Source organism: Pyrgilauda ruficollis, unplaced genomic scaffold (assembly GCF_017590135.1).
Source record: "Pyrgilauda ruficollis isolate IOZ18807 unplaced genomic scaffold, ASM1759013v1 scaffold7, whole genome shotgun sequence".
NCBI lineage: Eukaryota > Metazoa > Chordata > Aves > Passeriformes > Passeridae > Pyrgilauda > Pyrgilauda ruficollis.
Genome location: NW_024528821.1, coordinates 10,629,125 through 10,656,104, shown reverse-complemented (window position 1 = coordinate 10,656,104; position 26,980 = coordinate 10,629,125). Strand labels below are relative to the sequence as shown.

Below are 26,980 nucleotides of genomic sequence, written 5' to 3'. Positions count from 1 at the left end.
GTCATAATCTAGATGCTTTAAAAGTTTGGTGGGTAACACATTTTCTTCTATACTGGGGATGAGGAAATGGTTTCAAACATGCATGCTTTACAAGAAACACGCCCCAAAGACCTGCTAACCACGCTGTCCTTCATTCAGAAAATGCAATTCCTTTTTCAAACAAAGGAACGTAAAGCTCTAGCAACATGCTCCCAAGTTCCAACCAATTTTGTTCTCTGCTTTAAAAGCCCTATTTCTTAGCAAATATGGTTGCTCCAAGCACAGTGAAATGGAGATGTAATATTTTTTCACAATGGACAACACAGGTTGATGCTCAAGCTTGAAAGCCAGAACTCAGGAGCCCATGCAACTGTGCATTAGGATGCATCTAACATCAATCAGGGGATGCAGGTGGGGGTGATGGTTTGGTGTCAGAAAATGGCTCAATGCATTGCATATAACCAGAAGAGCAGGCACTACTGGCATGACAGCTGCAATAATTCAAAACAAAAAACCCCCGTATGTTTGCACATTGATTGGATGCTCCCATGGCACTTCCAAACTTTTGAAAGAGGCAGACAGAGTGATCACTAGACAGTGGGAATATCAGAACATGGTAGGGGGAGTGGCAGTCCCTTTGCAGGATGTACTTACCACATGACTGATACACAGGTTCTACCCAGGTTGGGACAAATCAAACATGCCTAATGTACTGTGTAACGTAGTGCCTGCATCTGGGATTAGCTGGGACCAACACCTAGTTCTTAATGGTGCGAGAATTCCCTTCCTTTGATTGATGTTGGACTCCACTGAGGACTACAGGATTAAGCTCTGTGCTGGCAAGCTGTGCATGGGAAGTCACCTGTCCCTTTGGTTAATTCTGAATTGGTTATAGCTTTCTCAGACGGCAGCACTGCACTTCCACACTTCAGGAATGAGTTTTGCAAACAAAATTGCAAACCAGCAAACATCTCACATCCACTGTTTGGAAAGGTATTTAAAAAGAAACTGTGCTACAGCAACAAAGCTGGACCTATTTAGCCATGTAGAATTGATTTGCTTTGTGCTGGTGGCATCTGACAGTGAGAAAACCCAAAAGGTCTCTGATGCTAGAGACTGTTTTGAAACACTGGTAGATAATAACAACATTCAAAATGATCCAAACCTTGATCCCTGAAATACAGATAGTGAGTGCTTGTGCTTAAAACTCAAGTGTGTTAAGCCTGATGTCTCTCCTTTCTGTTCCAGCTGGCAGGGACATGAACTAACCAGGACCCTGACCACCAGTCAGATTATGAGAGAAAATGAGTGTGACCCATTGTGTTTGCCTGGAGTCAGAAGGAAAAAGTCTCAAACAGAGGATAGAAATAAAGGTAGAAGGCTGAAAGGAAGAACAGATATGGAGTAAGAACAGCTGAACATCCAGTGGGAAGAAAAATAAAAGTGGGAAGGTGAAGATGGACAAGATGAAGTGATGCAAACACAAGAAGGAGAGTAACAAAAAGCATAAAGTAAAATAATATGACATGAAGATAAGGAGAATGGCACTGAAGATTAACCTGAACAATAAAGTGGCTACAGGGAAAGAGGAAAAAAAAGGAAAAATCAGGATAGACAGCAGGGAAAACACAATTTAAAAAGCTTTATGCAAAGCTTCTGATCAAAAATGACCACATCTGGGCTTTTTAAACATGCATTTAGTCAAGCCCTAGGGTTTGGCACAGAATAAAATTTGAAGTAAGATTTTATGACATCTATTTTAAAAATCCTAATTAACTAGTCCACTTATTTTAAATGTAGCTGTATTTTCTAATTACTAAGGATAATTCAATTTCACTACTCCTTTGAAGACATTCTGTAATTAAATGTGTCTTTTTTCATCTACTGTTATTCCTATTGTTGCAACTGCTACTGTAGGACACAGAAAGTCTCCAGCTTTCTGAAACGTCTTTGTGAAACAAAAGTAGAAAATGATGAATAAATCACATTTAGGGCTCAAATTCTGAAAATTAGCCATCCTTTGTCCAGGCAAATGATTTGTCCCATCCTATTTGGTGTATGCAGCCAGTCAGCACCAGCACAGTCCACAGTGGTGATTACTCAGTCTGACCACTCAGTTCATGGGGCACTACTGGTGGCAGCAGAGTTGCTAATGCTCCCTCTCACCTCCACAGCTTAACAAAAGGTAAGCTCACTGCCATCTCAGCTTCAAGGAACAATGGTTTCAGTACCCTACTAGTAATCAGAGAAAAAATGCTCTGAAGCCCCCTGCACACTTCAAAGAGCTTCCGTGAGATTCATTTTTCCCAACATTTTGTTGACATTCAAAAGCTGACAGCTATTTTATTAATACATAAAGGCTAGAAACACTGATCACCCAGTGTATAAACATATTTTGAAGGATACTAAATTAGAATGGACTTCCACAGTGCTGCAGCTTTCTGAGTGTTTCCAAGGGTTACCTGCACAGCAGTTGGACTTCGCAATTGAGGCTGGTTGTCTACTATGCATGGGGGGGAAGCTTTTTATGCTTTCCCAAAGACACTGAATAACCAACCCTTGTAGCAGCTTGGGGGACTGGTAAAAGCATACACCTACATTCTTCCTAGCTTTCATTTCCCACAGACATTCTGCTGACAATCCTTGGAGAAAAAAAAAAAAAAAAATAAAGAAAAAAAAAGGCAGCCTGAATCACAAGTTAAACACTCCAAATCCTAAGCCAAACAAATAAAAGTCTCTTTCTTCACAGCCTGTCTGCTGTGATCTGATGTTTCTGGCAACAGGAGGTTATTTTACCATCAAGAAACTAGAAGTTCTGGTAAGCACAAAATACAGCAGTTACTTACTGTGAATTCTCCAGTGACGGCATCAAATCCCACATGAATGGTGTGTTCAAAGTCTGAAGGAAGAGAGATCTCAGGACGTTCCTTCTCTTTCTTCTTGTTGGCTGGAGGCAAAATGTAACAAGCACTTATTTTCTGAACAGCTTTTCATTTAAAACTTTTAACAATCAGGTGTGCTCAACATAGTGTTTTAAAAGTGGAAAACAAATCAATTAACATCCATCCAACCTGAGAAACAGACCCGGGTTAACACAATGCCAGCCTGTCAACCTCTGTTAGGGAAGGTCTACAAGGTGCTATTTTATTTTGTTTTTCTTTCCACCAACGTGACTGCTTCCAAAGAAAGCTATTAATGAAGTAGTCTTCTTAGGCTATCTCTAAACAGGTATGATTTCTATTTTCAGTTCTTTTTCTCATTGAGTTTTCATATGTAGAAACTAACTCCTATTTGACTTTGTGGGTTCCTGCAGACAGGACACACCATGTGTGTCTGCCCTCCAACATGTGTGTATGTGTGTCTGCTCTCCAACCTGGTTTGAGTCCATTTCAAAATCAGCCAAATCAGGCTTTTGTAGATAACCATTTCTTCCCTACAGGTTCTGTGAAAACCAGCAGCTCATGCAGTGACTCCTCTTCCAGCTAAAAGGCTGAAACAGCAGCTCTGTTTCAGGAAAGACAGAATCTGCCCAGCAACAGAATCCCATAAAGGTCTTTGGAAAAGCTTTGAGTTCTCAATTAACTAAGACATATGATCATAAAATGCAGGCTTTATTAGTCTCCAGATCTTTTTTTGTTTTTAAATCACTTCACCAGTATTCCCAGAGTGTGGAGTATCTTACTTAAGCAAGAAGACTTGAAACTCAAACTGCATTTGCTTCTCATCTCCCTCCACAACCTTTTGAAAGTAACATTCCCTGTGGTCATCCATCTCCTGCACTTCTGACTACTGACAAATGTCACTTCAGCCCAGTTTTACTGAACCTGATAAAGAATGAGTGGAATAAAGGCTGAGGGAAGCTGCCTTCACTTTCCTGCAGTGTTTTAATATTATGTTTGCCAGCTCCATAGTTCATCTAGGGGTCTCATCCAAGGCTGGACTCACTATGTACCAGCAGCCCTCCCAGTCCAAGTTTGTCTTTGCTCAGGCAGTAGCTCCATGAGGCCTCTATTTGCTTATTTCTTATTCTACCTTACAGCCTCCTTTAAGACAAAGATGCTCTGCTCTTTGTACTTACAGTCTATTTGGAATGCTTCTAATCCTTTCTCTGCATTGCTGCATTTATCCTCATTAAATAGTTGTCACCTTTTGTCTGTGCTGCACACCATTACACACTGTTCACTGATTAAATATTTTCATTTCGCATTCAGTAAAGATGGCAGCAATATATAAAATACAAATGTAAAGGCTTTCCCCTTCTTTTATCACTAAGATGATGTTGTTTAACTTTCAGGACAGACGTTGCCAGTTAGAACATGTCACCTGTGTGTAGATAACACTACTGGCTTCTTCTACCTCATCATTTGCAAGCTAATGCAGCAAAAATTGCATTTAAGGACTATCAAATTCAGTTCAAAGCAGCAGTCAAATCTAGAAGTGAAATAAGGGATTATATAAAAATGTTCCACCAAAAGCAGCATTTGTCCATTTTAGGATTCTCCTGCTGGAGGACAAGTGATCCAGCTCATTCCCCAAGATCTGGCTCATTTGCTTCATGGACCTGTGATATAACACCTACTGTCCAAATGCTGATACACTATAAATGAATTACAGAATTAAACATCTCTTTACTACATCCTCACCTCTTCCCAGTGCAAAAACACCAATGTTTCTTTCTGGGCTCTGCAAATCATATAATTTCTACTTCACAGAAGCTGCCAAAATGATATGAAAAGACATGACTTCTTTGAAGCACCTGACTGACTGGATGCAAGGTGTTTGTACTGAACATTCCTATTTGATTTTCTTGTAAATGCCCTTCACAATACACTCCTGCTGCACAAAGTTAGCCATGAGATAGGGCCTCCACACCACCTCAGGATAAAACAGAACAAGGAAAGATTGTACTGTTTTCCACAGTCTGCATCACCATCATCACAAATATGTTAAAAGAGCAGTTGTTTGGGAGAAAAATGTGACTCAGCTAAGTAGCAGCTTTTCTCAGAGAAAGAGGAAGGGTTTGACCTCAGGCTTATGCCTTTCTGTTTGCTCACCTACTCTTCAACTCACTTTGCTCCTTCCTCCGTTCCCTCTTCCTTCCACTGCCTCTCACACTTGTCCTCCCATCCTCCTTCCTAATCTGCTCCTGCAGCCTTGTCCTTTTTTCTTCCTCCATTGATCTTTACTCTGACGAGTTTTTCTCCTTCCCTCTTTTCTGGTTTTTCTGTACAGGAGGTGACCAAATGCCTAAAGGCCAGACTCTGCTCCCCTCTGCAGCCAAGTCTAAAGCAGCTTCAATGGAAGTGGCATCATTCACCCAGGAACCCAACATGGCTGGACATCTGAACGGGGCATCTGAGCTGTGCAGGTCAGCCTCCTCCTGACTTCTTTACGCTGAACGCTCTACAGGGCCCTCATGGAGCCTCCAGTGTGCACACAGAGTGAATTTATCTCACAGCAATCACAGGAGGTTTAATGAAAGAACAAGCCTGTAGCAAACAGGACCAAGTAATTTCTGCTGAGGTAACACCTCTGCTGAATGAAGCACTGCTGCTGTGACTCCACTGCGGCACCCACCACCATGACGATCTCTGAGGCAGGAAGGCCAATTTCACAGCTCCAGCAGAACAAGTTCAGCTTCTTATTCCACACAAATTGCCTGCATGACAATGGAAACTTATTTCAGTTGTCTGCCTTGGCTTCCTGTCCTCAGGAACTGGGGTACCTTAGCCCAGAGACGGGAGTGAGAGGAGCTAGACAAGGAACATGAGGAGGTCAGCTGTTATGGGAAGGGGCAGGACACTACTGCCTAAATGGTTTATTTCAACTGCAGATCCACAGAAGGGCTCCACTGAGCCATCAGTGGCTTGCCAAAACAAGGTTTTAAACATAAGTGCTCAAACTCTAAATGAAAATGCTGCACTCCAGCAGGAGAGGAGGGACTGTAAAGTTTCCTGGTGCACAGGCACAGTAGTCCTGACACACACCACAGCCTTGGAGAGAACACACTGCACCATATCCATCCTCACATCCCTCCTGTCTGGTGAGCAAATGAGCAAATGAAAGGTAACAAAGTTCCTGCAGGTTCAGGTAGAAATACCCTGCCATGGTGTTTTCTTTACACTCTAGTGACTTGCACCAGTGATGAACTATGGATTTAACATAGTGATGCTGCAAAGCACTGTACTAGATGAGAGCAGACGTATCAATCACCTTCTGTTTTATAAGCAGGAGTCTCAAAAATGTGTCACACAGTCTATGAAGCACACACAGGCCAGCTGATACCCTGACCCACAAACCAACCCTGCAGTGAAACTACCTCAAGGGACTTGGCCAGTGAAGCTCAACTTCCTCCATTTATTATTTCACCCCACAAAATTAAGCTATAAATCTTACCTGACTTTTCCTCACGGTCACATTTAAAATCGTGACACTTGTATGTTCCCTAAGATTGCTCTGACTGGTAGTTAATTACATTTTTAATGTCACTGATCATTTCCAGGAGGGGTTGTTTCTGGGTCTCCCCTTCTCTGCATGCATTTTACACAGCATCTCCTCATTAAGAAATGCTTCCTTGGAAAGGGATAATACCATCCTGCTAGCACTCAGGGGAAGAAGTGATCCAAGTCTTTCCAGGAATTAAGCAAGCTGGGAGAAACCTTCATTTTGGCCTTTAAAAAGAATCAACTGAAAATTACTTTTGTTCCCAGAAGGGGACATTTGGGGGAACAATCTGCAGAGTGAATCAGCCAGGTCTGCTTAAGAAATGGGCCCATCCAGTTACAGTCCTCACATCAGAAAAGTCATCATGATTGCCAGTGGCTGAGGGGAGGAATGGGACTGCCACTGTGCCTTCTACTGCCTGTGAGGAGTTTTGAATGCCAGACTACCTCCAGCTGCTCCACTCAACCTCATGAATGGGGCAGCACAGGTAAGCTGGAGCTCCAAGGGAATGACAGCCCCATAGTTCTGAGCTCTCCTTGGAGGGACACTGAAGACAGAAACACTCCTGAAATCCAGCTGGACTTCATGCTGCTGACCACAACCTCTGAGCCCAGCATTTCAGCCAGTTTTCAGTCTACCTCACTGTACACGTATACTGTATCTCACCAGTCTGTCTGTGAGGATACTGTGAGAAGCTCTGCTGAACACTTTACTAAAGCAGAAGTAACAACCACTGCTCTCCCTTCACCACCAAGCCTGTCACTTCAAGGTAAAAGGCTGTCAGTACAGTTCAGCATGAATTCCCCTCCACAAATCCATGCTGACTACTCCTGACCACATTCTTATCCTTCATCTGCATGGAAATGATTTCCAGGAGGATCTTCTCTACCACCTTCCCAAGGACCAAGGTGAGCCTGGCTGGCCTGCACATCCCCAGATCCTCCTTCTTGAAGACAGATTAACATTTGCTTTGTTTCCATCATCAGGAACATCCCCCAGTGACCCCAACCCTCCAAAGATAATCAAGAGTGGCCTTGCAGTGGCATCAGCCTTGCAGGTGCAGCCCATCAGTTCCCATGGCACTAGAAATAAAGATCCCTTCCCTTAAACCTGTAAATAGCTAACTCAAAACACACTCCTTTCCACAAAAGCATTTCAAAGAATGCAACTGAAATGCTGTGTGCTGAATGTTTAAAAGACCCTCTTGCTGCATCCACACCTAGCAGGTATAAACCAAGCCATTCTGTATCCACTTTCACTGCAAAAGGAACAAGCAAGAAGAGCTTTGTTCCTGTTCTTGGAATATAAGTGCATTAAAAAAATCCCAAAGTGTCAGGCATATTGCCCTGTCACTTCTGCAAATGTATTTTCACAAGGACACATCCTCATCTCTGTATTTACTGCTAATGCAAAGCAAAATCCAAAGGAAAAGATTCCCCAGTATAACTATAAAGTTATTTTTAAAAGCCAAGTTGCACAATGTGTGCACATTTTAGTGTCTTTTCATAGACAAGAAAGTAACTGACTGAACACCTCCTCCTCTTTTGAAATGTGTTTCTAGAGTAATTGGAACAGAAGGCTTTGGTACCATGGCCTGCAACTGAAACAGAAAGAAAACAGTGGCAGAAAATAAACACGAAAACCAATGACCAGCAGAAAGCCCAGACAAGGAGCCCCCATCTGCACTGCTGATACTTTACTTTTATCCCCTCCTCCTGGAAAGATGGAGCGCAGCCTGGCTTTCTTGTTCTTCTCCTCGGGGGCCATGGGGAGCGGCTTTGAGCTGTGGTTCAACGCTGAAGAATCGCGATTGTTGCTGTTCATTCTCAACGGTGGAGCTGGAGGTTTCTCTTCAATATCCAGACTATCGGACATCTTCAGCAGCCCTCACAGCCTCCTGCAAAGCACAACACAAAACATGCCTGTCAAGGGAGGATGCTAAGGCTGGTGGCTTGGGCAGGAAAAGCTTTCTAGTGGCATGAGAAAATCTCTCTGTTAGAAGTCTGCTCTGAAAAAGGTCGCTCCTGGTTGCTGTAAATAAATTCACTGGCTAATTCCTATAAAGCAAGGTACTACCTTTAAAATACAGATTTTTTTTATAGCCCTCTTACACATTTTTGCAGTTTTCATTTATAACTATTTCCCTGTAATTGTTTACAATCCAAATTTTCCTCTGAAACAGACTTCCAAAGTAAAAGTTAAATGACTTACTGAAACTACCTGGCATTGTAGTCAATAATTTTTTGCTATGTAAGAAACAAGGTCCTCACTGAGGAAATATGGGTAGCAAGCAACACTTCATAAAATTAACTTGTTTAAGACCCAAAAATAGAGTATATAATTTCAGACAGATCAGAAGTGATGTGGGGTATACTTTTTAAACGTTGTGATTCTATAGGCATCTTGTCTTCCATCCCCTAAAATCAATGTGGCTCCTTTTACAGAAGGCACATGCACATCACTGTGAATGTGCTCTGGATCTCTCCTCATGCTGATTCACAGGTAACACAAGCTATTGCCCTCATCAGCTACTCTCTTAAATTTAAAGGGAAGCAACTTGTTTTTCAGAACTATCAACCAAACATGGTGACTGTCACACAGAGAGGTCCTGAAGCTTCAGCTGCTCTTCCTTTGGTCAGGCAAAGCTGCATGGTTGAGAATTTTTGGGGATGCATGGTTGGTCTTGGGTTGCTTTGTTTTTTTTTATTAGAATGGAGATTAACATTTTCAACAGCCACATTTATTTTGATATAACTGTAATTTTGCCAGATTTATGGGTGGTACATTAATAGGAAATAATGAGATCCACATTGCCTTAACTGACGTTACCTTACAAGTAAAAGCTAAATGACCAACTAAAACATTTAGAGATGTTCACTTTAGACTGTTTTTCATGACATGGGCATTTTAGCCTTTGTTACCATTTTTACATTACCACACATAAAATGATCACTTTTTAAAATTGCTTTACTTACATTTTTAATTTCATCTGAATTAAAACCCAAAAAGCCAGATTTAGAGATTTAAAGCACCAGTCCAGTGAAAAGAACAACAAATGAAATATACCATCACACCTCTAGCTTGCATCTGACCCCAAATATCGAGATCTCCATGGGATCCCATGGACCCATCCAAAGGTTACACAGCTGAAAACTCTGGCAACAGCTGGGTCCCAGTCCTCTCCCTAGTACAGACAGCATGGAGCAGTGATCCTGGAGATCCTGATTCACAAACACACACCTGAAGCTGCTACTAAGCCCAGTTGTTCACCTCCATCAGGGGACCAGTTTGAATGAGCACCTTCCCAGCTACCTTCAACTGGTTTGTGTTAAATTAGTGACCTGACCTTCTTCAGCACCTTTTCCCTGCAGCAAATTAGGGAGACTTCAAACAATCGCTCTGCTGGTAGATCAGTGTGGTGTTCACCATCCAAAGAGGATGTCTATCACAGGCTCACCCTGTGTCAACTGCCAGACCTCCCCTACACCATGGGTCTGCTCACCTCCACCTGTAACTGCAGGTATCACTGAACCACAGGCAGCCACTGATCAGGTGTTGCTCTCTAGAGCTTTGCCTTCAGACCTAAAAGCTTGGGAAAGATCACACACTTGTGAATGGAGAAACGTACGGGAGGCAGCTGTCAGAGAGAATGATGTGTCTGTCATTTGAACCACACCAACTAGGAAAGAACAAGTGATCCTTCAGAAAAACCACAGTCCCCAGCATGTGTCTGGTTCCCAAGAGAAGGCCCTGCTCACACAGTCCCACTGTCCAGGTAAAGACTGGTCATGGAGGAACACAGCTCACCCTCCTGTAGAAGCACACACACAGGCAGTAAAGTGTTTTGTATCACCCAGAAACAGCTGTAATTGTGCCCAGACCAGAGCTTGTGCCAGTATAGTTTTCAAGTACAGACTAGCCTACTTACCTAGAGAACTAAATGCTTTTGTAGATTGAGGTCAAACAGTTAATATTACTAATCTTTGTGATTTCCATCCTGAAATGCAGAAGGTTTTCTAGTAAGGAACGTGCTGGGGGGGGAAGCCAGTAATGAAAACCACTGTGGTACCAGGGAGATCCACACGTGCTGTGTTTGTTACCCTGGTGAAGGGAAGGCCCATGCTGCCCAAGTTGCTGTACAGAGTTCCCAGTTTATAAAGCCCAGCAGAGACATGTGGACACAGCTCCCTTATCTCCAGTAATTCTCAAAGATCAGGAGCTTATGCAAGCAATGTTTTTATTTTCTCTTTAAGCCACCTACAAATAGTTTTCCAGTGCCAAATACAGCCTTCCCTCCCAGGATGATCAGTGTGAAGATGACCACAGGAGCACCAAGGCACGTTTTCAGCTTCTTATCAAAAGCAAGGCAGTTATGCTGAGAAGTCCATTACAGGCCACAGTTTCAGCTGTCCCTCAGAATGGGACAACTGTACCTGTCACTGCATCTATTTGTAAACAATGCCAGTCTGCTGAAATAGGTCCTCCCATGGGATTTCATCCCACAAAGAATACTATTAACAGTTTCTGGCCCAATTTGCCTATGATGTAATTATTTCCAAGATTTTGAAAGGAACACTATATTTTGTTCAGAGCTGTTTCAGGCTCAGTTTCAAGAACTGTACAAAGCTCTTTTATTCACTTCCAAACCAGGGGAAAAAAAGAAAAAAGCAGGGGAAGATAGCCTAGAAGGTTTAACAGTTGATGTTAACTTCTAAAGCTGGTTTAAATCAAGACTAAAGCAGACCACAAAGCAATACACACAAAAAGACTTAAAATTTATGGTTTTCCTGATCAGAGGAATCTATCTGCTCTTCCATTAATTCTAATTTTGAGATTTTTCATGTACCACTGCATCATGACAAAAGAACATTCACTATCATGTAAGACTTCATATTTTAAGTGTTTTGTACTGATTTACTCCAATCCAAACTTAGAGAAAACCTGTAATGAATGGAGGGCAATAAGATACACTCAGCTGGGAAAACTCTCAGATTTACATTGCAGAGAAATGTCAACAGCAGATAGCTCAAGTTATACTCTATTCTGGGGCCAGGTTTTCCTGTCATTATAACAAGTCCTTGGTCCTGCTAGTCTACTTCTGACTAACTCCATCAAAACACACTTTCTGTCTGCTGGAAATTACTACGGCATATCCATATATTCAGTCCATCAAATTCTGGTGTTATTTCTCTTTTTTTTCTTTAGGCATTTTTTTCATTGCTTGGGAGTTTTGGGGTGTGGAATTTTTTTTGGTAGGTTTGTGCTGGTTTGTAAGCTGAAACAACACAGCTACCAGAGCACTTGACCATACCCACCAGGCCATGACAGCCACCCAGGCTGTCAGCAGGGACAGCTTCTAGAGAAGCCAGCTGGTGCTCACCAAGAGAATGGAGTGCACAATCAACAGGATTTTCCTCATCTCAGTCCTCAAGGACCCCATTAGTGCAACCAAGACAGTGCTGGTAACACTTTTAAAAGAAATTTTTAAGATAATCACACTTGCGCAACAACTACCTACTTCCAGAGAAAAATCTTGTCACTGCCCATCAGCTTTAAGTAAGCATTTAAAAAGACAGACTGTTGTACCAAAATACAACAGTGTATTTGAGTGTGTCAGCTAGAGTTTCCCAGCCAAATGGCAAATGCTAAAATTAAATTCTCAGCCAGGTCAGTTGCTTCTGCATAACTACTACAGGATTACAGAAAATGACCCAATATCCATTTCCTTCCTCCTTACCTCTTCTAATCATCAGTTTTGTTAAGTAAGAAGACAAACATTGACTTTAAATATATGGCATTCATCTTCTCTGTGACTCAATTCCCCCTTTGCAAAAGCCTGTCTTGTAATATTTCTGCATCTAGTCCTTGACAAGCTAGGGAGTAGAGGAAGGAAGACATTTGAAGCACTCAAATGTCTTCAAAACATAATATACACACAAAAGATTTGTTCAATTCAGTTCAAGTTCAGAGCAAAATCTCATGCTGGGCCTTGATCTCAGTAAGCTCTTCACCCCCTGTGTATCTGGGGAACACTGTGGATAGATCTTGAATAGCTTTCTTAGGCTAGCCCTGCTATTTCAAAGCCTGCATCCTTCAAACATGACTGGTTCCAATTAGAACTCACAAGTAGTATCCTGTGTGCAGAGACACTGGTGATCATTTCCAAAGCCTCAGAGATACTACTGCAGCTTGTGATGCAGCAAAACTGTCTCCAAGATCACTTGACTGGAAGGGACCATGCCAATTTTCAGGCAGTAGCTTTGCAAATGTAACTTGAAGATCTAAGGCTCACTCTTTGTTTATGAATATGCTTCCTGCAAAAAGATATTTATTACTTAGTTGTTTGGGCCAGATTTTGCCCCCAGTGACACTTATCCATTTCCAAAAATCGATGATGATGTAACTGAGAAGGATTCTCTCTAGATATTGAGTACTGAGACACTGATCAGGTATTTACAGAGTACATCTCAGCCCAGTTCAGACCTGTATCTGCTCTCCTACATCTGCGTGTTTACTTGCAGTTTTCTCACAGCTTCTTTAAAGAGCAGATAATGAGCTGGACAGAACAGATACAGTCATGATTTCATTACTTTTGTGGAAGATGCTTACTGTCTTCTCTGTAAAACTTGGGTAAGTTAAAATACAATACCGAGGCCTTTTTGATAAAAAATGGCCATATTCAGCATCAGCTGAAGCAGAGACAATTCTGTCTGGGTACCCAGGGTCCGTAACACCCCAGGGCAGTCTGTGCTCAGCTGCTTCCACCCTTGGGTGCCTGCAGACCATGCAGGTGTGTGGGGCTGGCTCTGCAGGCAGGGCAGACACAGCCAGGTGCCCTCTGAAGTGAAGACATCTTTTGTAGGACCTCCCCCACATGCACGTGGTGCAAAACAACCACTGCATCCCTTCTTTGCACAACCCTCAAGAAAAGGCTGCATTCGCACAAACTACAGAAGGAATTATAACCCTAGAAACAACAAGAACGCTTCCCTTTCATACAACTGTCTCAAAGCACAATACAAATATTTGTCAATTAAACTTCCCCATTCCCCTCACAGCCAGGTAAACATGCTCTGAGCTGAACAAATTATTCAAACTGAGTAATTTATTTGATGAATGTACTCTCTGTTCCTGTTTGCAAACACCCTGTAAGCAGCTTATGATTCTCTCCAATATATTCATTTATTCAGAAGTTATCCTCTGTACTTGCTACAGGCAACTTTTGGCCTCTGAACTAGCTGTTCATAAGAAGCTCTCTGTGTGGAGGGCCCATTTTGAATTCAGGTTGTATCCCAGTAAAACTACCTTGGTCCCAAGTACTTGAAATGGAAACATCCATTCTGAGATGGGATAAACAAACTTCTGTTAGGAACTGCAGCATTAACAGCTCTACACAGTGACTTACTAATATTGGTTTAAAATTCCCTCTTGACAGTGTACTTGTAGCAATAATGAATACAGAATGTCAATGAACACAGAAAGTATATTCATGCAGTAGCTGTGAATTTAATGCTTTTAACTAAACATTTCTTCAAATTTAAATTATTATGTCTTTTGTCTGGACCTTGAATCACCCAGTTTAACTGCTGAGAACTGGGAATTAAACAGTGGAGCTTGTCACAACTGATGGAAATAACCTGAAAATATACTTTCCCCCTTGCTTAATTAGCATTTGACAGCATTCTCAGTTCATGGCCTTCAAGGATCCATCTCCCCTCTTCAAACACATAACCTACCTAACTACATTTCTTTCCACAACTCTTCAACTCTTTCTCTGCATACTGCCAATAAAACCACAGGCAACACTTTACAAAACACACCTGGCTTTCATCTCTGAACGCCCCTCAGCGCACCCACTTTACGTGCTCTTCCCACTGGTGAAGCTGCTGCTCTGCAGATTCCCAGCACCTCCGACCTGCTCCCACCACAAAGGCTGCACAGCTCCTCACACAGGTTCCCTCTTCCAAGTGCAGCTGGTATTGGGACTTGCCCAGGTTTTCTCACTTTCCCCTTCTGTACAAAGCTGTGGCTGTTCAGACCGTGGCACCAAAAAAGCCAAACAGAATTACTTTTGCATAGTAAAGCCAGCACTGTTTAAAGTTATGTGTATATTTAAGGGCTGTGCTTAACCAATGCCTAATGTGAGATAACATGAACAAGGGTGCTGAGGCTTCAGCATAGCTGCAGGACACTATGAGAGAAAAACTGGAGAGAGGTCCTCTCCACCCTGCTGGAGAACTCCCCTAGCCCAAAATATTTTCTTTGTGGGTGTTTTTTGATCACATCAAAACAAAAGCAATCCATTCAAATTGTGCTCCTGCTGGAATCCTGGCCACTTACTAAACCATTTGAGCTTTGGGATGGTTACATGACCTGGGAGGGGAAGAAGTGTGTGTACAGAGGGTGAGCAGCAGGGACACAGCTTTCCCCATTAAAGCTTGTCCAGGCATTCAGTAATGACACATCAGCACAGCAAGGAAAGGAAGTACATTCCTACAGGTTACATGAAGGGAGCACCTCGCAGCATTATAAACTGGTGACTGTTTTGATAGAAAAAGTGACTTTACCTCATATGACAAAGGCTATGGCATACCCTGATGATGCAGAAAAGCCAGCTGGATCACAAGGATGCTTCTGCCACCCAGAGAGAGCAAGGGGGAGAGCTTCCACTGTCCTGCCTTGGGAAGAGCCACCAACATCTCCATCCACTCATACGCAAACCCAGACAGCTAATGGGCATTTTTGTCATGTGTTTTTGAATCAGGATTTGAAACAAAAAGGTTGTGCTCTAAGTTACTGAATCTGGAGACATGCCAAGACTGACAGAGCAATGGGCACTCCAGAAGTAGCTAAAGGAAAAACCAGTGAAGGATATCACAGACCGGTGTTTTTCTAATGTAGTAGGAAACATTTCTCTGGGACAGATAAGAAACTACAAAAAAGTACCTAGAAAAGGCATTTATATGCAAGAAAAAAAAACAAAAAACAAACCTCCCTGTTTTGCTTTTTATTTACACAGCTGAGGGGCTCCACAAAGCTGGAAAAGATGTCTCAAAATCAACTGCGCCTCTCAAATATCCCAAATTCCACAGTATTGCATCCTTTGCCCTTGTCTGCACATGAAAGAGACTGTGTGAAATGAAATACGGATATAAACCATTACAGATACACTGAAATAATTCTCCATATGGACCTTATTATTTCTAGTTCAGAGCTTAGGCCTCAGGTTCACTTTTGTTCTTCAGGAGGACTCTAATGTAAATAAAGAAAAGCTACTTAATAGAGACACCAACATCACAACTGCCTCAACAAAAATTTCATTAACTTAATTCAGATTAAAAACAACCAAGACAAACAGTCTGAGTTCTAATTTGAATCAGCAACTTGGAGCTAATCTCGAAGCACTGTCCAAGGTCAGGTATGAGACACCAGCCCTTACTGTGAGATACAGACAATCAAAATGGACCAGTGTGATTCCAACCCACCTGATGGGCAGCAACTTCTCACCACAGGAAGGCTCTGTAACAAATTTCTGGATCTTTGGCAGGTTCAAGCAGAACACTTGTGGCTCACTTGATCAGTCAAAGCCCCAAAGTGGTCCAGTAACCCCCAATTTAGGCCTTGTCCTGGAAACTGTTAAGAGTGCAATAGCACCTTGAATTATTGATCTGCCAGGGTTAGAACAATATTCATATTGATATGGCAGGAACAAGACTCTCATTACATTCAAAGATTCCAACTGCTGCTGCAACTCAGCACAAAAAATTCACCCCTTCTCTCATCTTCTCTGGTAAAGGCATGTTGAAGGTGAATCTACATTAGCCTAGCAAGGTAGTAGGCTATCCCATATGCTCCACCTATATGTGAGAAATGCCCAGGAAAAATCATGCTGTGATATTGCAATCATTTTCTTTTACACATCCTGCACGTCCCTTTCTGCAAGAAGATACAGAGCTCTATTACAATGATGGATCTGGAACCACATAAGGGCCATGTCATCACTTCATGCTGTCAGGAATACTCTGCTTTCTTCTGTCAACACAGTTTCAGGATGTGCAGGTTGAACTGCTAGTTCTTCTGCTGGCCTTTGACAGCTTGTGAGTCTCTCCACCATGTTCTCCTACCTCCTATCTGCTCCTCTCCACCTCCTGTGCCTCCCTGGTGTGGATCCATTTGGGTGCAGGGCTTGCCTCCAAGTTCCATGCACAGGACCACACAGTGGGCTCTCTGTCTACACTCTCAGCAGAGCAACATTCACCCATCAACCTCACAGAATCATCTTAAAAGGGACCCAGAGCATCCCAAGACAGACACTTCATGTTTTATTCACACAGCCCGTCCTGTTGCAGCACAGGAAAGGCTCACAGCACTACAAACCACCAGCACAGGAGCTTGAATTTGGCCACTCTCAAGCAGAGTTTTGATCCACAGCTACACCCCAGCTAAAAAACAGCAATCAGGGCAAAGCAATCAGAGAGCTTGGCAGATATAAGCTTGCTCTCATCACTATTCTCTCTTTTCTCTTGTAAACGGTATCAAAGGAAGCCTCTTCTTGCTTGGACTTCCACTTCCATAATCAAAATTAGATATATTAAAAAAAAAAGTCTTTTAGTTCATATTTTTGGGCAGCCTAAACTCCTACTAAACTCCACCTGGTGCACTAAGGCTGCTTTTAATAAACCACTTGTCATCTTGCCTATTATGTTCTTCATTTTGTTTACTTTAACCAAAAAAAAAAAAAAAATCAAAGTTTTGAAGAAGAAGGAAGGGTAAAAAATAATAAAGGACCAGTTTCTGTGGTTTCTCTGCAGGTGTTGTTGCTTTCTCTGCTTTTCCACAGTTTATTCTCTGCTTGACACACTTCCAGAAGGTGTGCCATGATAAACACAAACCTCTGAACCCCCAGCCCACACTTACAGTGCGCAGCAGAGAAAGAGCCATGGCCCTTTTCCCTGCAATGGTCTCCACAGGCAGGACAGGAGCTGGTTTTGCCTTGAGGTATGTGCAGCTCTCCAGGAAGGCAACAAGAGAGAAGGCAGCCTGTCCTGACTACAACAACATGCTGATAAACCACTGGCCCATGGCTCACCAGACACATGCAGGCCAAGCCAACAATTACCACAGAACTCTGGAAGAGACAAGGAAATGCAATAATTGAAACTTATAGACAGTTGCCATTTCTAGCACCTTCTAGTCACCTTTTAGCTCATTTTGCCTTTGCAATCATTAGCAGAGAAACTTGCTGTAATAAACACTAAACCCATGTATCAGAGGATGAATCTGACATGTAAAAGACTGAACTCAAGGCTGCTAGGTAGAGTTGGGAGACAAATCACACTGAAGAAGCAAAAATAAGGAACAGGGAATCCTCTGGATATAGCTACTGGGGCTGGATAATGACCACTAATAAGGAGAGCACAGGATGGACTTGAAACCTCCAAATCCCACAGGAAGAGACAGAGACCAACACCACACAAGCAGATTTGCTGCACCAATCTTCTCAAGGCATTATGGCACGTTTGGAAGGACATAGCTCCTGCCTCCAAGGAAGGAAAAGACAAAGCCCAGGCTGCCAGGCTGCCACATGCCTTTCATGTGGGAGGTGAATATGGTGCAGATCTTGCATCAACTCTTTAAGGCACTAGGGCAGGAAGGCATCATATCCCAATTTACTTCCTCAGGGACAACGTTTTGCCTTTTATTCTTTGTCAGACCTTTTATTTACAGCTGACTAACTTCATATATCTAATATTCACCTGCTATGTTAGTGATCTTATTGTGCATAATGGCCTATCTACCTTGGGGGTATCATGGATCTGGAGCAGGCAGGGGGGAAATGGAGCAGTCGCTGCATGCACTTATTCATTTCTAGTTGCCAGCAAGACCTTGCTTCAGAGCAGCAGGATAGGAAGATTAGGAGAACAAATATAAAAATGCTGTTCTTAAATAGGTCAGGGAAGAAATGACACCTATATGCAGAAAGCAAAACAAGATCCATACACAAAATCTGTTGTTTTCTCAGCTACCACAATGGTATGGTATTTTTAAACTGCTTAAACAGGGATTCAGCATTTAACGCTTCATTGCTCAAAAAAATCATCTTCTGCTTCAGAGTAGTGGAGCAGTGGAGATTCCTTCCTGCCTCACTTCACATTACAACAGGAAAACAGTTCACTGTCCTCTCATGACCTAAATGAAAAAATAAAGGTGTTTGGGGATCTAGTCGCAATTCCTCTGCACTTGTCCAAAGCCTCCTGCAGAGAGTCTGCAACCACTAAGGTAAGGACACTGGACCTGGAATGGGACAAAAAGCCCCCAAAAGTGGCAGCATCCAAGACACCTCAGCCTCAGTCCCTGTATGGGAGAATACTTGAGCCAGCAGGGACTACTCTGGTTTTGGAAATCACACATGCTACAAATCCCAGTTAGAGCAACTGGCAGGTATTCACGCTTCTGGATTGACTCCTGTATCCTGCAAATTTTTGCTAGGACAAGCCACTGACCTTCTCTGTACCCACAGATGCCTTGTACACAGAACATGGGTGCACTTTTCCAAGTCACTGGTGCAAAAGGACCCAAAGTTTTTTAAATAAGCAGACAAGAGCCAAGACATTTCCATTCCCAACATATCAGGGTACTCTCATCTCAAGATCTCTGTCCAAAATGTGCAGAGCCATCTGCAACCGCTCCTGTAAAAGGGAACTGCCTCCATTGCTCAGTAAGTGCTTCTAAAGCAGCCTTAGATCCTACTGCAAATCTGTACAAAAGCACCAACTCCCAGAGCAGCAGCTGACACAAATGCAATCTTGTATCAGGTCAAAGGTGGCCAAAATAAGAAACCATCAAAATGTACAGAAAAAAGCAAACAAATAAAAGAGCAAGGGAAGAGGAAAGAGAACAACAATAGGACCCAAAATAGATCCCTGTGCCACACACACATCAGATCTATGGCATGAAAGCTTTGCAAAGAAACTTGTTCTTAAAACAGTGCATCAGCATTTACTCTGTTGCTGGCTGAAGTCTACTACTGTCTGACACCCCTACTTACTATTTACAACTTCAGGCTTTAAAGAAAACTGAAGTACATTAATTGAGGCTTTTATGAGGCACAAAACGATAGCTGCATTGTTACATGTTGTGGAAGAAGAAAAGCAGGCTGAGAAAGGGGGAGGACATGAGAGAAGCAGCACCCAAGGAGAGAAGTTGCCCAAGAAAGCCTTAACAGCTCTTCTGCCTGTCTTTATTCATCAGTCAAAACAAACAAGGGCAAAGGGTCTGGAGGTGCACTGCTGTCCCAGACACAGACCCCAGGAGGGACACAGCCTGCTGAGCCTGTGTGAGGGCACTGACACAGCCAGAAAGGACCAATCCAGCTGCAGTGACAGCACCGAGGCACCAGTGGCTCATGACCCTGCAGCGTGGCCAGCACACACAGGATGAGAGGTCTCCAGGCTTGCTTCATGCAGAACCACAGCTGGAACCTTCAACAGGCCTGTGCCCCAACATGTCCCACTCCCACGACAAACTCCAGCTGATTTTTGGAACTGTAAAGAGCATTTCCATGAGCACACAGACAGTATCAAATCTGCTGCTCCTCAGCAGAAGCTGCCACCTCAAATGGGTACCTGGCTACAAGATGCCCACACCCACAGTGAACAGCACAGGCATATTTCTTTCCAGACCCCACTCCAGAAGTAATGGTAGAAGCAATGGGAAGATGGGACACACTGCCACCCTCCAGGCTCGCAGCACCCTCAGCTCTGCCTCATGACAGACCAGTGCCTGGAGCTGGTCTTCACCAGGGGAGAGGAACAGGGATCTACCTCTTGTTTTGTTTCCTTACAGAACACATTGATAGGCAGAGCCATGTGCTGAGAGTACAAGCATGGGACACCTGCCACAGACTTCACAACCTTAGACAAGTTACTCACTGTCTTTGTGTGTTCTTTATGGTTCTGTGAGGAAATTGGCTCTTTCCTTTGCTGTTAATGTAGATACGAGGTTGCTTCTATTTTGCCACATCTATCAGACTTTCAAGAATCTAATGAAGAGCCAGGTTAGTTTCAGAAACCTGAAAGCAATAATGTTTTTAGTCAGCACACAGTACATGCAATACGTTGTCAACAAACTGGATGGCAAGTGAAGAAGAGAAGAACAAAATACCTCCAATGAGCTGAGAAAACAGGAAGTACTGGGGGGATACCAAACCTCTGGAAATGCTGGATTGCTAGGAATAAAAGGTTAACAGACATGAGAACAGATCTGTCCTTGAGGAGAAAAAGACAAGAAAACTGGAGGTAAAATAATTTTACTAAGTGGCAGAAAATGATGAAAAATGAGCAAGATGCTGTTGCCAGGGTCAGTATCTAAAAAAAACCCAACCCAGAACAGCTGATATATTGTCTGATCTCAGACAAAATGAACCTGTCTAAAGGCACTATTGTTTAGGCAAAATCATGAAGCAAAGATTAAAAGCTCTGGTTACAAAGCTGTGCATCACCATGTCTGTGTGTGACTGAGGGGATAGCAGAGGTCTCCCAGTGAAATGGGTGACAGCCCCAGACATGAACTGTAAGAATGTGAATGAAGGAACCCAGGGCACATAGAGGGGCTGCCTGAAAACCCAGGCTCTGTGGTCTGGAGAAAACACAGCACAGAGAGATATGCAAAAAGAGCATGGCTCAGCTCAGAGCAATGGGGTAAACACATACAGGAAACAGAATGCCTTCACACTGCATTTTCTCCAGAATAACAAGAGTGAAGGCAGTGCCTGAGGATGATCCTGTAGAAAGAAGGATCTCTGCAATAAAACCTCAGGAGACTCTCAACAGTCAGGCTCTGCACAAGAAGCTGCCAGCCCTTCTACAGCTACATTTGCTGCTGTGCCATTAAATCAAAGATGAATCTGATTCCAGCTGGATTGTAGAGCCAGCTGCAGTGATAAGAGGCAATCTTAGATGGGAGAAATGCCACTGAATGTTGAAGATGTAGAATAAAAAAAATGTTCTGAGATCAGTGAGCAAATACAAGCTCTTGATTAAAAAGCCCCTCACAAAATCAGAGGTATTAGCACTTTAGCTTTAGAAGTTGACAGACAGAACCATCCACTGCTTGGTAGCAGGACTGTGCAAACATGAAATGATAAACACATTTGATAAAGAAATATTATCATTTTTGTAGAAACTTATGTCCCTGAAAGGCCTTAAAAAAAGAGGTTTTGATTAAAAAACTATAACAGAAAAGGAAGACCACAGAATACACTAAACCAATTAAAAGCTACACTAAATTACAGGTCACAAAGACCAGCCATGATCTAAGAATCATTACTGAGTGAACTTATTGTCAGTGAGATTAATTCCTGGCCTCCATTTACCTCTGAGGCCTTTAAAGAAATTCTTGGAGCCAAAGATGTGATCAAGAGCATCTTGAGCTGCTGCAGCTCTGCAGACACTGAAGTCTGGGAACATCTGAGGCCATCAGCACATGCTGCAGTGCTCAGGGCCAAGCACCTTCATCCCCTGGGCTTCTCTGCAGCAGCAGGTGGGGTCAGGGTCACTGCAGAGACCTGACCAGACATGGGTTCCACCCCAGCCAAAGGGCTGCTCACCATCCCTCTGTCTCTCCTGAGCAGGACAAGGCTGGAGGCAGCCACAGCCAGGAGCTGGGGACACAGCACAGCCCCACGGCCTCTCCCTGAGCTGGAGACCTACATCAGCCCTGTCCCTTCAGCCACTCAAAGAGCATGGTATACAAGAAGCTGCTCTGCTACTGGCTTGATTTTGTCAGCTCCTCCCTAACTTACAGCTTTGGGCAGATGCCTGCTTTTCCCTGCCCAGCCCTGAGGTACCAAAGTCCTACACAGCAGCCCACAGCAACACCAAGATGCCTCAGCAGCAAACCTAAGAAGAGCAAGTATGGAAAGCCAGTGTCCCATTCCATTTACCAGCTAATGCTTTACAGCTCACAAAGCGCATTTGCCCAGACAGGAAAGGAGCCAGGAGCTACACTCCCAGAATGTGACATGGCCATGCACACTTTACTAGTCACCAGCATTGTCAGGAGAAAAGACCATGAAAACAACCCCACAAAGTACTTCCAAGGGATAATTGCCCCTGCTCTTCAAAGAGCATCAGCCCTCAGCACTTCCTGGTGGTCACTAATGGCAGCAAAGACATGCAGAAAGGGCAACGTTACAGAATGATGTGCCTATGTCCCAGTGGAAGAGAGTGCATTAACACACCAAATTATCACCTAATTATAATGGGGGACTCCAAGTGATTTCAGAGGGTCACAGACAGTAATGCAATACCATCGCCTTGACAGGCCAGGTCGCTGCCTTCTCTTTGCAAGCCTACATGTCATGCTACACCAGCCAGCACCATCCTCAGAAATCTTGTCAACAACACGCACCATTAGAATGCTCCTGTCCCCAGAAAAACAAGTGACAGCATGAAAAAAGTTACTCTTACTCCCCAATCTTTTCTAGGACTGCTTGACAGATTAGAGATCCACCCCACCATGGAGATTCACAGACCTAGGATAGGAGAAAGCTACAGTGGAAAACCAGCCAAGGATCTACTACTGTAAATGTTCAGAGTTTTGTTTCCCCCTTGTGATAAATTTCAGAGGGAAACTTAAGAGCAGACTCTAGGAAAATGCAATGATCACCCATTCTATTTACTTAGTCTCTATACCTGAATGGAAGTATCCACTCAATTTTAAGAGAGTAACAGTTTTTTGCAAAATTAATAATTTCTTGCACCTCAAACAGCTTTTATTTGTCATCAGAAACAAAATAAACCAATAAAGCCTTACTGTAGTAGAAGAGAGAAAATATTTACCTTGCATTGAGTAAACTTTTCCCATGGTGCAGGCACAACTGTAAACAGGAGGAAATTTTAAGAGACATGGTAGAAGCTGTTTGCAACTACACACTTCAAAGCCAAAAGGGATAAGAAACTGGATCTCCTTCCTTCAGGAGTAAAGAAAAATTATCACAAAGAGCCACAAATTATTTACTAAAGAGAGTATGATACCACAGGGAAACAAAACAAAACCTGAAATAATCTAGATGCAGACACCTCTAGAGATTCAAGAGAAACCAGGTAACAGTACAGGGAAGACAGCTCTCTCCTTTATAATCTTTAATTCAATTCTGCTTATCAGCATCATCATTACAGCTAAAAGTGCAAAGACTTTAGCACATTTCAAGTCTTATTCAATTTCCACTGAAGTATCTGAATAGACTCCAGTAATGTTGTATCAAATTTCTACAGACCCTTCCAATCTACAAGCTAAACACTCCTTTAAGAACTAAATGAATTCAGCTTCCTCGCCTTTGTGAGGAAAAGCCCTGGCTGCCTGCCCTTTCTGTGACTCAGACACACTTGGCCCAGCCATGAGAAGGGCTGCATTCCCTCTGCTCCCACCGAAGTCAAGGGCATCTCTCAGGCTCTGCATGCCGAAAACCAGGCTGCCTGCCACAGGACCAAAGCCAAGCTGCCAGCTAGTAAATGCACAAACCCTGGGAGGACAGCAAGCGTGAAGGCAAAGCCTGTGGCTCAGAAGGGGCAGCCCTGTATCATTTTCTGGGCATGCCAGGCACATGGAAGTCCTGCTGCACCAATGGGCACACTTCTCATCGCATCCTAGGACCTGCAAGTCTAATCTGGGCTGACGCAGGATGGTGCACATGGAACGAGCCTCTGCTGGAAGATGTGGGCCATAACATCATGGTTTATTACTATTTCACTATCTGCAAATTCTGTTCAGCCTGCAACAGCTCCTACAGATCTTGTTCCAGTATTACTTCCCATGTTTTAAAATATTTTTATTCCACCGTCTAGAAAATATTTTTTTATAGAATGCTAACATTTTGGGCATCTGAAGAGTGACATATTTCAGGTTTATGAAGCCCTTCACCAGCTACAATTAAGTAATTCCAGTAATCTCAAAGGACTTCTGGAGTAATCAGTAAATTCTTATTAGACAAATCACACACTTGTCTGTAGAGCAAGGGCCAAAATCCTGGGCTTTCCACTGCTGAAAGTCTCAGCCTTTGAGGCTAAATGAGAAAAGGTAATAAGGGCAGACCCTGCAGACTGTACACACAGCCCGTGCCACACAGAGCTCACCCTCAGCATCAGAAGCTGAATGAAGCTGACCTGAGCCAGCCAGAGCACAGGCTCTGCAAAGAGCTTACAAATTAGGAAATCAATGCACAGAGATCAAATTACCATTACAAATTGCCCTAATAAATCTATGGATGCAAAAATAATATAAATTAACAAACATGCCATCACTGCTCCCTGATATGCACCCTAAGAGCCCGAAGTCCTCCTCTTGCAACCGAGCAGTTGTAAGGTCCCCAGCTAAGAAATGCAACTGAAGTGCCCTGGTTCTGCCCCCTGTACACACAGCACCTAAGACATCAAATTTATATTCTGAATTAAACTGTACAAAGCATCTCCTGTACTCCACTGAATAGCAATCACTGCCAGTTGAAAACAATGACAGCAAAATAATATTTTGCCCTAGTGTACTACTGCACGTATTCACCTTCATATTCTGACATTGAAATACTTGCCTACAGGTCTAGGAGCAAGTGCAGCAGGTCACATTCCTTACTGAATACTCTCCTGCTACATACACTGATCACACCCCACCTGCGTATTTGCAGCCCCTGACCCCAATCTTCAGCTACATCTTTTAGTGGCTGATTTCTTTCAAAAAATTAATTCTACTATTGACATCCTCTTAATTTCTTAATGGGAGCTAAGGCCTTTCAAACAGCCTTCAGTACTCAAATCAAATCCAAAAATCAGAAGGACTTTTCCCATCCTGCCTCCCTGTGCAGGAGCACAGGAGGAAATGCCAAGAATCAGATGTTCTCCTCTGCTCTGCAACTGACTAATCATGGGGACTCTGGCCAATTACATAATTACAATGTGCCTCCATTCCCTCATTTCTCAGTGGCTACAATTATGCTGTAACAAATCCCTGGTAACCTGGGACTGATCCTGCGTTTTAGATTCTGCCTCCTTGAAGGCATCTGATAGGAACAGGCCATGCTCATGGGAAAGGCAAGGTCTCCGACAGGAACTGGTCATTAATTTTTCAGCAAGTTACATGTCAGTGGCTTGAAAGAGAATCTTTCCATGGGAATATGCCATTGTTTGGGAAGGCTTCATCAGAAGGATGTGCCTCTGGAGAAAACAGAGAAGGAAGAACATTTCTGTTCTCTTAAAAAGCAGCTGAAGAAAGCACAGAATTGGGGCTGGGAGCCTGGCTGGGTTCAGTGCAAGCACCAGTCCTGTGGGTGCAAGGCAAGAGATCCAGATTCCCCAGAACAATTTTTTCAGTCCTCCGTGTAATCTTAATAGCATTTCTTCTTTTCTCAAAGGCTTTAAAAGATCTCAGTTCCAGGGAGATAGCAAAGACAAAACTATTTCCTACCTGGCCCCACAATGGGGAAAGCTCAGATTCCACTTAACTGTGAGTGATGCTGTGTATACACAGACGTGTACCACATGATGAGCTGTCAAGAGTCCAAGGATGTCAGATCTTCACTCAACCTCCCTCCAACAAAAAAAAAACCTGCTGGCCACCTCCCAGGGATTCTATGCAGATTATAAATTCATTAATGACTGGTGAGTGCTTAGAAAAGGTAGACGGCGAGGAACTGCTGTTATTTCCCATTGTTATCATGGCTATCTGACATATATGCCACAGGAAACTTGGATCTATCCTCTGTAGGAACCTGTGATGCTGGACTCAACACAAATCAGTTTATCCAAGCACAACATGTGAATTATAACAAATGAATGATGATTTTGGCCTAGAACCTTTTAAAAGAGCTCTGGAGATGGGCACAAGGCCACACACTCTTAATATGCAAAGGCAGCCGTGTGACATCGCCGTGTCCCGTGAGACTCTTTGAAGCAGCCCTTCTGCCAAAAGCTCCTGTTCACCCAGAAACGCTGGCGGACAGGAAGATGTCTCAGTGCTAAACCATTTATGTGTAACATCTGCCACCAAAGGGATTTGGGATAACTTTCCTAGTCCACAGCAACAAATGCTGAGGCAGACATTCTTGCAACTTGGCTCTAAGGATGAGATCTCCCACCAGAGGGGAGGAGAGGACCACCAGGACTTTGATCTACTGGAACTCATCAGCCTTTCCTTCAGCTCTTTCACCCAGCTGACAATACAGAACACACTGGCCAGACTCTCCCTAGGAAATTACTTATTATACTCTAAACTGCAATGCAAATACATCTAAACCCTATCCTAACTCTTTTCAGCAGCCAGTACTACTTAGTTTGACAATCCAATTGCACAGAACAGATCAAGGCAAAGGCTGGAATTTGCACAAGCATGTTTATACTGGCTGTCTACACCACTCAAAGCAGAGGATTTATAAGTGAAACAGTTAGGCTGCTCCCATTTTTCTGACAAGCCCCTTCCTTCCAGTACCTATATGGGTTACAAGAGAGCTGGAGAGAGATGTTTTACAAGGACACGTAGTCATATGAGGAGAAAGAATGGCTTCAAACTG

General features: G+C 43.2%; 1 protein-coding gene across 3 annotated transcripts in view; it reads right to left on the bottom strand.

Annotated features, from left to right (window-relative positions):
- LOC121363208 (serine/threonine-protein kinase PAK 3) overlaps nt 1-26,980 on the bottom strand; it is a 178,503-nt gene that overhangs the window by 29,672 nt on the left and 121,851 nt on the right. For all 3 annotated transcript variants that reach the window (XM_041485346.1, XM_041485343.1, XM_041485344.1), the window contains exons 2-3: nt 8,124-8,320; nt 2,826-2,926 (exon numbers count right to left, since the gene is read on the bottom strand). In XM_041485346.1, coding sequence (XP_041341280.1) covers nt 2,826-2,926; nt 8,124-8,298 — 276 coding nt within the window. In that variant the 5' untranslated portion in view covers nt 8,299-8,320. The remainder of the gene's footprint in view (nt 1-2,825; nt 2,927-8,123; nt 8,321-26,980) is intronic.